Source organism: Candida albicans, chromosome R (genome assembly GCF_000182965.3).
Source record: "Candida albicans SC5314 chromosome R, complete sequence".
NCBI lineage: Eukaryota > Fungi > Ascomycota > Pichiomycetes > Serinales > Debaryomycetaceae > Candida > Candida albicans.
This window is the reverse complement of record NC_032096.1, coordinates 1,368,155-1,380,662: the sequence shown is the minus strand read 5'-3', so window position 1 is coordinate 1,380,662 and position 12,508 is coordinate 1,368,155. Positions and strand designations below refer to the sequence as shown.

General features: G+C 30.5%; 2 protein-coding genes across 2 annotated transcripts; one reads left to right on the top strand and one right to left on the bottom strand. All coding sequences in view use genetic code 12, as the record gives it.

Moving 5' to 3' along the window:
* Positions 1-515: 515 nt before the first annotated feature.
* Positions 516-2,576, bottom strand: CAALFM_CR06450WA (polynucleotide 5'-hydroxyl-kinase; the record flags this gene model as incomplete). Its single annotated transcript, XM_707988.2, has 1 exon — positions 516-2,576. One exon carries the CDS (start codon positions 2,574-2,576, stop codon positions 516-518), a length of 2,061 nt encoding a protein of 686 aa, XP_713081.2.
* A 7,600-nt stretch (positions 2,577-10,176) lies between these two features.
* On the top strand, positions 10,177-12,399 carry BCR1 (transcription factor BCR1; the record flags this gene model as incomplete). The annotated part of the gene is made up of 1 exon (XM_707989.2): positions 10,177-12,399. One exon carries the CDS (start codon positions 10,177-10,179, stop codon positions 12,397-12,399), a length of 2,223 nt encoding a protein of 740 aa, XP_713082.2.
* Positions 12,400-12,508: the final 109 nt, after the last annotated feature.

Genomic DNA, 12,508 nt, shown 5'->3' with positions numbered 1-12,508 from the left:
AAAAGAATTACTCTTGTAGGATCTTTATATAGAATTATCTAAAAATAGTAAAAGTGTGGATTTAAACTTAAAACGGAATTAAAACCCAGGGGGTGTGGGGAATAAAGGAGTGCGGCATTACTCTTAATGGAAAATACAACTACAAGTTATCCTCGTAGGAGAACTTGAATTACTAATCAAGGTACACTTGCTCCTGAAATCTTATCATTCATTATTTAAACCACGTTTTTTTTTTTTTGAAGATTTTCATTCAACTTGATTTCTTATTTCGTATTCTATTAGTAATCAGTATAATTCAATTAGATTATTACTACCCAAAAATGACATTGAAGAATTATGTTTCAAGTGTAAATATACAAATTGATCCAAATTCAACCTTAAACTTGTCGTTATTAATTTATTTTCAGTTATAATATATAATACAATTTCTATAATTCTCGATAATCATTATACAGTTGCCAATATAACAGCTAATATTAATCTCATAAACAAGCGCATTATTTCTATGCAACTCTCTACCCTTTTTGATGATGACCTCTTCGTTTTATATTCTTTCTCACTTTCCAAATGCCACCAACTTTCAGTTTTGTTTCAAAACTAATATATGGTAATTTCAAATCAACCAATTTCCTACTTGTAGTGGCAGCTTTCCTCTTTTTAATCAGTTTTAAATAATCAATTTTCTTATTTATAAATTCAGGATATAACATTTCACAATTTGGTATATCACCTTCACCTCTTATCATAATTAATTTATAATCATTAGTCTGATTTGAATTTGTCGATAGGACTTTTCGTAATCGATTGATTATTATATCCGGAGCATAGATATTCATATAATGATCATTAGGATTAATACTATGAACCATAATTAATCCAATGAATTTACTGGTTATCGTTTCATTAGATAATAAATTATCAAAATCATCTGGATTTAAATAAAAGGGTGAATTGCCATCATCTCTTCTAAAACAAGACATTTCATCAAACTTAGTGTTACCATTACTTTTTATCGAGTAAATCCCATAAATTGAAACTTCAACTAAAGAACATAAATCTCGATGACTAAATTCATTATCTATATTATGATTTATAATTGTTGTTGAATATATTCCTGGGTTATTTGGTGAATTGCCACAAGCATATGATATTTTCAATGGCGAGGAATCCAATAAATGATCATTAAAATTAAATGTTCCAGTTGTTGTGGTTTGATGGAAATACAACAATTTATTTATAGTTCTGATTTGTGGGGCTGAATATTTTGATAATTGATAAACACCAGGAATTATAGATAATGATTGATAAGTTAAATCTTGTAAAATATTGGCGTTATCCGGGTATTCTTGATTTAAATTATTAGATAATAATATTAATTTATCCGGGTTGATAATTTTAGTGATTTGATTCAATAATTCTTTACCATAACCTTTAACCCAACCAGGAGTATTTATAATTAAATGATTTCTTTGACTAAATTTAGTTTGATGATGATTAAATAATTCCTCAATTATTTCCACGTATCGTGTTGGGGCATTAACAGCACTAGTGAATCCAAAATAATGTTCAACACGAGATTTAACAATATTGTTATTCTTATGGGGTAATGCCGCTAAACCAAATTGAGCTTGAACAATTTCTGATAATGATAAGGCACAAGGAGTTGAATATTCTGATTGACCAGGATCTATTTCTAAATATGATACTGGACGATTAGGATTAGTTAATAGTAATTCATTTATTAATGATTTACAAAACGTTGATTTACCAGTGTTTTTATTACCAATAATCATGATTATTTTCGGAGTTGGATCATCTTTATTTGATTTCAATAGGTTCAATTCATTTATCCAATAAGAATTTATATCTAATCCATATCCCCCATTTGTTTCTGTTAGTACTATATCAAATGAATAATTTTTAAATAAACTAGGTTCTTCAACATTAGGTTGTCCAGAAATCAAGTTTTTAAACGCTGGTTCAATTTGAGAAATATTTTCAATACCACTAAATGAATTCTCCAATTGTATTATTGAAACTGAAGTTACACCATCCTCCTCCATTTCTGGGGTTGTATAGTGACTTATAATCGGTAATGATTGTGATTGTAATGCAATTATATTATAAGATTTGTTGTCTTCACTAGTTAAACAATGACACTGATTTATCTTGATTGATCCTTTAATTATTTTCAAATTGCATTGACCTGATATTATTATATATTCTGATGGATTTAATGTTATTGTAACATGATTATCAGAAAATTTTAGATTTGATTCATTCGGCGTGTAATTGGATTGAGTAATACGGGAATTGAGTATTGGCGCTGGTGTTGAAGATATTGAGGTATCTACAGGTGCAGATATTTCCAATGGAAACAAATTATTATCCTCATTACCTTGATCGTTGTCGTTGTCGTCGTTGTCGTCATCATCATCTTCATCAGAGGAATTGGCTATGTATTGAACCACCTCATCTTCTTCCACATCATCCCGACTGTGATTATCGCCATTGCTGGTATTATTAAATATTGATTCACCAAATGGATTATTTTTAAGAGCTGCAAATGCACTCATAATGAAGGGAAAACAAGCAAAAAGTAATAAGAATTGATATTCAATTTGATTCTTAAATTGGCGTCTCTTTAAAAAGAACTTGTTTGTTTGTACCAAGGTTTTTTTTTTTTCTGTTCCTCTTCTCAATATCAACTACCTGCATATAAACAAACTCACGCATATACTTATAGTATCAATGGTTGTAAAAGGTTTCCCATCCAATATTATGTATTTATGATTAGTATAGTAATTGGAAATAACAAAACATACTATAATTGATACAAGAGTGGGTATTTCTTCAATATTGGATATCTGATTTTAATGCTGTACAATTTTTCAAACCTGTAATGCGTAATTACAAACAACAAACTCAAGAATGCTGCTACATTAAGTTGAAACGTCTTTTCAAAGTTCAATAATATCAATTTCAGGATATTTTTAGTAACTATAAACAATTTTCCTAAGTGGTTTGTGGATTAATCGCATAGATATGCCTAGAATGGACAATGAACTGTATTTCATGTACAATCAACGTTGCGATACAAAACATAAAACGTGTAACAGAAAGAAATAGAATAACAATAGATGTATGTACTAAAACTTAACTACATTGTTACAACAAAACAAAAGAAAGAAAACAAAACAACCGTTATAATTCTGTTTTTAATTGATAGCTTGACGATACGACGTCAGTTCAACAAGTATTCATATTAACATGGACTATAATATTTGTTGTTCAATTGCCTCCCCGTCAGAGTATAACATTGGAGCACAAACTCAAGGGAGTAAAGTGAATTGTAAGAAAAAGAAGCAGAATTCAGTTGAAAGGGTTTGGAAGTAATTTACATATCCGGATTTATCGATCTCCGAGTCGAAATATGTCGTCGAGATTATCCATAGAATCAACCTCAATGGCATTACAAAGGACAATACTATTTTTCAGGAAAAAGACGGGAAGTAATTTGCAAAATTTCATTTCCTTTTATATCTTTCATTACACATAAAAGAGAGTTATAGTTCGGGTTTTAGAACCTCGAAATTGAAATCCATTTGTTTTTTAAAGGGAACAAAAACAGATATGTGCCTCCCCCGGAATTGCATTTATCCGTTGATCTAAAAAAAATCTTTTTTAGTGGAAAAAGAGTACTCAACACTTGATAATATCTTTATATTTTGATCTAACATCTGAATTAGTTTACGAATATCAGAACAACATTATACATAAACAATGATAATAACTATTGCGTATTTTTGTAAATCCATATTTCCGTCTTTCTTTAGTTGAAACAAAGCAAGACAAGAAAAAGAAAGAAACAAGAATTCATTTACTAGATGTTTTATTTAAATTACGAATAATGGAAAAACTATAGTTGTTGTTAAGACATTGACTAAAAACTAAACTATTTGGCCTTTTTGTTTTTTCGTTGAATAATTTATCTGAAACAGTGAATACTATTAGAATACACCCAATCCAAATCAACTGATAACAATAATTTAGTCACGGCGTTCTTAAATATTCGTGATTTTTTAATTTCACTAGAAATTTAATATTATCTATTTCTTCTTCAAAATGTCTTTATCGTGACAACCAATATCCAATATATCAATACAGCAAAGAAGTAAAACTAAAAACCCTTACAATTAGATTGTGATTATAAATATTGTTTTAATTATGAAACAGCAAAAGAAATGGACTGTAATTGACAATGAACTGCTTAGTTATAATTTTTGATGCTTTTTCAAGGCGGTGGAAATTAAGCACCACCACGACTTACTTGAAATTATTAATATTTATGCTTTTGAAAGAATGAGCCTTGGGAATACTTTACGATATTGTTTCAAATATTAACAATTAGACAATTAAGTTATTTGGTACATGATACATAATAATGAAACAATATTCACAGTAATATTGTTACCTTTCTTTTAAGAAGCAACTATAGTATGATGGCTGTTCAACGATTATTATGTTAAAAATATCTACTGTTAAAAACAAAGGATTTGGGTAAGTTTGTTTGATGAGGCTCAATTTATGATTGACAATTTTGTACATTTTCAATATCCGTAATCGTCTATCCTTATTATAAAGTTATTTGAGTAAATCATATCCTTAACATACCTCACATTTTGTTGTTCTTGATTATCAAGTTCATCATGTAGTTGCAAAAAAAAAATTGCCAGATTTGTTTCATAATGCAGATAATGGCGCACAAGTTAATAATGAGTGTACCGTGCGACATAATTTGAAATTTCTGCATCGTCCACCCCTGCCCCCACACCAAGTCACAAAACAAGACAACTGGTTAAGTTTCATCTAAAGAAGTTTATTAACATTCGGATTTACGTGAAGTAGTCTACACTAATATTCACCAAAACAAATGATGATGATATTGGTATAGTCTATGCATCTCAATCGAATGATGAATAGTAATTAAAGCAGTATCTGTAAAACAAGAAAAAAAAATCAACAAAAAAACCAAAGGTCATCAATAATGACTAACCAAACACATTCATTTAGAGAGGTTTTAAAAAAAAAGCCAAGGATTTTCATAACTCTGTTTTTTCTTGTCGTCATTTCAGCAATACACCAATAAGAAAAAGAACCTCATCTGAAGAAGTTTTAAATTAAGGCGGTGAACAAAAGAGAACTAAAAACTAAGACTAAGGCGACATACTAAGTAGTTGGCGTACTAGCTATGATACAACTATGAAAATGTTAATTCCAGGTCTGGCCATTAAAATTTTGGGAAGGATTTTTTTTTGGTTCTCTCTAGGGCCAACTGGGACAGAAAAAAAAGGTACGAGTCGAGAACGCAACAAAAAGATTGTCGCTTTGATTTGATTTGATCTGGTCACGCATTTATTTTTTTTACTTCTTCTTCCTTAGCATCTCTTTTTATCTTATAATATGCAATTGGTTTTACATCATTGAACCAGCATATACATATATTCAAGTGAAGAAAACAACTAGAAAGAAAAAATAGCGCAAGTGAACAAAAAAAAATAACCATGCTGTTGCTGTTGTGTCAAGGACCAAGCCATTATGAAAAAATAGAGAAGGAGAACCGAAAGGTCTAGACCTGGTTTGTAAGCCTTCCCCCCCCTTTCAAGAAAAAAAAAATAAGGTTATAAGCCCGTGAAAACGAGTTTAATTATTCCATACTCAGAGATAGAGAGAGTGTGTGTATGTTTTAGTTATGTCATGTTACATAACCATCGTCTTGATTATTTTACCTTCTGATGAAATGGCATCAAAAAAACGCAAACGTTTGCAATTTTTTTCAATATGATTGCCAAATTAGGCATAATTTCTATTCATAACTTTAAGCTTTAAACAACAATGTCAATTCTATCTTATGTATGAAAATTATGTGATCTCAGTTATTCGTCACTGTCTTGCTTGGTAGTCTGGATTTTGGCAATAAAAGGTTTGACGAGTTTAGCAAAAATCGATCAATAGCAACAGCTTTTGATACTTTTTGTGGACATTTGAAAGTTTGAGTGATTATACTTTTGTGATTTCGGTTAGTATAGTCTAGTCTGGTCTCACGTGTCTAAATTTACGCCCTCTATTTAGACATAGGCTTAAAAGAATTTTTATTTTAGTCCTTTCTGGTATGTAGAATGTAAAGGAGATGTGAAAAAGAAAACATTCTCAATTATAATAAAACTCTCAGTCCTTAAGCAATGACAGAGTAAAAGAGATGATATTTGGTGGCTTGATGGCAAGAACTTCACATGACAAGATATATCAAGAAAAAGCCAGAAAAGGGGTGGGCACAAAAGGGCAAGGGACAATAAAAATTAGGAACTTGAAAGCAATAAACAAGAAAAAAAAAAAGGAGTAAAACCGATATGGTTGCACGTAGGAACAGCAGCAACAGGAGACTTAAGGAGATGATGGTAACGATACCATGACAGTTATCAAGGGGAAGGACGGATGGGAAGCAATTTTTGAGGGACCAAACGGATATAGAATCTAGATCGAGATGGATATACTTATTTATTCAATCTCACGACATTTTTTTTTCTTTGAGTGCAATGCAACAACGCGTATATTATAATTGAAGAACGGTTCCAAAGGGGAAAAATTTTTATCCTAACACCGAATTAACCAACCAACTAAGCGATTCAATCTGATTCCATCGCTGTAGACCAATATTGTGAACATTTGTTCTATAGAAAGTGATTCTCGTTATATAAAGCTTTGTAATATTTGAAATCGTAAGCAAAAAAAATAATATTTGCTTGCTTACTTACTTATTGTGTGACAACAACAACAACTCACGAAATCGTCAAAAATCTTTCTATTAATTTTCTTCTGGATATATCCCCGTCCATACCCGAGATGTACATATCATTTCATATGCAACAACAACAACTCACAAAGTATTCTCTTCATTTTAAAATTAAGAACACAAATATTCACATATATATGTAAGTGACAATTTCATGATGGTTTTACGCAAAATGTATACATCATGAATGGTTACTATTAATATCACAACGCGATATTGAAGAAAGAAAAATAAGAAAAATAAGAGATGAAGATACTTGATAAAATTCCCGAACATGTAGTATTATTATTATCTAGGGAGAGTTTCCCATTTCAAACGAAACACCACCACCAACAAAGCTTAACCCACATTAACTAAATACGTATGTACTCAATTTGGTAATAAAAACAACAACAAAATACATGATTATGATCATGTAGTCTATTATTATTAGAGAATAATTGTAGAATAGACAACTGAGATGCTTTGTATTACCGTTTAAAAATGTGTCGTTATCGTCTTTTTTTCTTCAAGGAATAACAAAAAATAAGGAACAAAATTAAATAAAAAAAAGGGGGAAAAGGAAAGAGCCGGGGGCTGAAATAGAGAAATGATCTATCATAATAAAGTAAATAATGTTTTTGTAGTTAAGATGAAGTGAATAAATTAATTCTTTATTGTATTAAATATTCTGATTATGGGAATGTTTAATAAAGAATTGACAATTAAAGAAGGAACGAATGATAGATTTAAAATGGAGATATCGTTCTCGTCTGTTTTTGGGTTTGGTTTGGGTTTGAATTTGTACCTATGTCGCTTTTTCTTTCTTTCACTCCTGAACAAATGATTATTATTTCTTAATTTTTGTGGAATTTTAAATTTTAAATTTTTTTTTTTCTTTTTCTCAAATTTATATTCTAATTTTGGGTATAAATCAATAATTTCTTAGTCAAAATAATTCAAATATCAACCACTTTGAATTGAATGGAAAACTAACCGATGGGTTCATTATTCTTTAAAAGCTCTAATTTAACGTTCATTAAACATAAAAAAACACTAAACAAATTTCACATTTTACATTCTGTTGAAATAATAAATTCTCCCATTGTTTCCTATTTAAAAAAAGAAAGGAAAGAAAGTTGCAAGGAAAAGAGAAAGGAAAAGCGAAATTTTAGACAGTGTTCGTAACTACTTTAAGTTATTTTTTTGACTCTCGTATCACAAGAATAAGTGTATAATGAGTGAGTAGGGGGGTGGTGGTGGCGGTGATAGTGGTGAGATTGTACAATAATTAAATACATACATACTATACTTATTGTACAACAACAAACAATATGAAACAAAAGAAACATCCAACAATCACTCAATTAATAACAAAAATAGGGTAGGCAATAGATTTATTTTGAAAAGAAAGAGAATGTTGGAAATATATTATAGAGTTGGTTTTTTAGTTGGATGGGGAGGACAATTAAAAAAAATGTCGTGCTTGGAAAAAAAAAAAAAACATCAGGCCAAAACCAAGAAGTTTGACGGACACACGACCATTAAAAAAGAGAGAAAGAGGTACCAACAAACAAAGCACCACCACCAAGAAAAAAAGAAATCAAACAATTTTTGTCTCCCTTTATTGTTGTTGTTGTTTTTGTGTTAATTCATTGAGTTTTGTGTAATTGCGTGTAAAGAACGACAAAAATAATAAAAGTAAAATTTTTCAAGGCACAGACAGCACACCATAATCCAGGAGAGAAAACGACACTCAAAATAAAATTTAATCAATTATGCATTGCTTACGTATCATTAGTAATGTAGTTCACTGTTAGTTGGTTAGTATATAGTTCAGCAACAACAACAACTACACTCTTTTTGAAATCACTCCTTTTGCATTTACTTTCTTGCATTTTGTGTTCAATAACTATATATTACACGTAAATATGTATGCATATCATGCATGAACATAAGAATATATACTATATATAACATTAAGGTTCTCACATTTTTTCAACTTATTTCCATCTCAATTTCCCATTTCAACAACAATAATTACCATTACTATTATTATTAAAACTTTTGGGTTGTTTACTTGGAAAAGTTTTTTTTTTTCATTTTTCATTTACTTAATAAAGGAATAGAATTCCCAATTTCTTTTTTTTTGGTGCCTTGTTTTTGTTTTAATTTAGAAAATCTCCCCCCCCCCCCCTCTTTCCCTCCTCCCCCTCGCCCTTCTAACCTACTCACCTCCGCCTTCCACACGTCATTTGAAGGAAGGAAAAAAAAAAATAAAAAGTGCGAGAGAGAGAACGACAGAAGACAAAGACAAAGAAAAAAAAAATTTAGTTTCTATATTTATATATATAAACCAACCAACATTCCAATTCCAATTCCATTTTTTTATTTTTTTCAATTTTAGTTTAACTTGTTTTTTTTTTCAACAACTATCACTACGACTTAACTTATCAATTTCAACTTTCATTAACATTAACATCATCCTGTCAATTAAAAGACTTCCAGAAACTATAGGGTATTAATAAAAAACGAACACACGTTCCCTGTTAATAAATAATATTTATTTTTTATACACACAATTCCCATTCAATTATTATAATAGAGGATATTCCTATAACTTTCAATCGTTTTTGCTTTTTGACTTCTTTTGACAACGTTTAGGTTTCCAAAAGAAAAGAGAGCAGGGTCATACTTGAATTATATTATATTAAACCAAAACACACACACAGTAATAAGTTTTCTCCAGTGACAACTTTTCACTTTACTCCCCTCCTTTAATTTATATTTCCCCCTTTTTTCTTTTCCTAGATTGTTGTGTGTCATTCACATACTTTCTTCCCCCTTAAATTATTTTTGTTTGTCAAGTCAATTAATAATTAACTAATTCAATCAATCAACCACAACAAATCAACCAACCAACCAACTACCATTTACATTTAATAAGGCACGAAAAAAAAAATAAAGTAGCAGAATTCACTCAATTTACACTACCTTTTTTTTCTACGTCCCGCCCCCCCTTACACGACACACCGTCACTGCCAACTTTGAAATTAATATTCCCCCTGAAAATTTGTCTCCTTCAATCAAACGATCAAATTATTCTATACGGTTGTTTGAAGTTGTTTATATCTTTTAAGTTTTTTATTCTAATTTGAATTGGTTTTTCTTTTTATTTTATTAAATTTATTTTGAATCATTCATTCATTCTAATTGTTGGGATATTTTATTTTATCAAGTTTTTATAATAATACAAATCTATCAATATTATTTAATAATAACTTAAATTTTCAAAAACAACAACTACAACAACTATAATTAATAATACTATCTCGATATATATCATGTCAGGGACATCACAAGTACTTCAAAACGATTCCCATCAATCACAGCACGCATCTATGGCTTATAATCAAAGACAACCAATGATGTATCCACCACCACCACAACAACAACCACTTCATTCACAAAATAGTTTACCTCCATTGCCACCAATACCTGCTCCATCTTTACCTCCTATATCAAATAATATATCGAATGGTAATACTAATGAATTGAATAACAACAATCAGCAACAACAACAACATGGACAGCCACCACTTCCACCACCACCAATTAATGCAAATCAACAATATTATGCCGTGCCTCCTTTACGTGCACCACCTCCATTGAATACTTTATCATCAGTAGTAAATTCTTTACCAACACTAACGCCGACATTAACCAATGCTACACATTCGACTATGTCATCTAATTCATCAGCTGAATCGTCGGCATCAAGTTCATCTAATTCAATAACTAAACCTAAATCAAAAAGATCAAGTAAAGGTAGAGTATTTCAATGTACTGGATATCCTGGTTGTAATATGTCCTTCACTAGAAGTGAACATTTAGCTCGTCATAAACGTAAACATACTGGTGAACGACCTTTTACTTGTCCTTATTGTTCCAAAAATTTCAGTCGTTTAGATAATTTACGTCAACATAAACAAACTGTACATGCTTATGAAACTTATTTAACTAAGGATAATCGTGATAGTAAATTATTAATTGAACGATCTAAACTGAAAAAGAAATTGAAACAACAAGAGAAGAAAGCTCAACAACAAGCTCAACTTCAAGCTCAAGCTCAAGCCCAGGCACAAGCCCAAGTTCACATGCAACAACATCAACAAAATGGGTATAACTTCCAACCTCCATATCCTCAATTTCATAATCAATATTATGCAAATAATCAATATCAAGGTCCTCAACCACCCCCACCTCCAGCACCACAACAACAAGTACCTGGTCAGCAACAACCACAACCACAACAGGGAATGCCTGCAGGTTATTTGGATCCATATAGACAATATCCACCAAATACCACTTTTGATCCTATGGCATTGCCACCACCACCTAAAATTAATGCTCATCCTCAAAAACCATTACCTCCATTACCTCATCAAATGGGTGGTGGTCAAGAACAACCTTCTGATAACGTATCACAACAAGGATTAAAAATACCTGATCATGCATTTACACCTAAAAGAAGACCCGAACCATTGGCATTACAACATTCTACTCATTCTAATGAAAATATTAGTAATGAAGGGAATATTAATGCCAATACCAACACCAATATGAACACGGTGACATCATCGATTACATCAGATGCAGTTTATCCACCACCACCTAGATCAGCAACTTCAGCAGCTTCATTAACACCTAATTTAGCTAGTCCATTATCACCATTATTTCATCAATCATTTAGTCAAACCACTTTGAAAAGTACACCTGATCCAAGAGGTTCAACAATCACTAATTCTTCAATATCAATAAAATCACCCATGTCACAACATTTTTCAATATTATCGGGTAATTCGAATTATAGTAATAATACTACTAATAGTTTACCTTCAGTAAGTAATTTACCTCATCCTAATTGGGGCTCAACAAATGGTACTACTGGTAGTAATGGTACTAGTGGTGGTAGTTATCAACAAAATTCTTTTCATCAACGTCAAAGTTCAGTTGTTAGTGATTTTCTGATATTTTCTAATAGTGATAATAGAAAAGATATTAAAAGTAATTGGTTAAAAGGAGTTTTAAATGATGATAATAATAATAATAATAATAATAATAATGAGCAACAACAACAACAACTACAAGATCCAAAATTAGCATCACCTGCTCCTACTTTACCCCCAGTATCAAGCATAACAGGTGGTGGTACGAGTAATGGTAATGATTCAATGATGGTTGATAATATGGAGAATAAAAATGATGTATCACAATCAAATGTGATAATTGATTCTAATAATAATAATGGTGATAAAATGGTCAATAAATTAAATTTCCAAAGTATCGAACTTCACGATAATAATAATAATAATACTCCATCAATTAAATCAACACATTCAACTGAAACAATACAAACTACTATGGTTGTAGTGAATAAACTGGATCCTCCACCACTACTGACACCAACAACAAATACAAATACAAATACAAATAGTACGGCTACTACTAATGCTACTGGGTATGTTTCGAAAAAACCTACGATAAATAATTTAATATCACAATAACAATAATAATAAGAAGAAAGTATGTGAAAAATGTATTTTTATTTATTTATTTATTTATTTGCTTATGTCTTGTGATGTTTTTGATGTTGTTTCTTTTTTATAGTGTTCT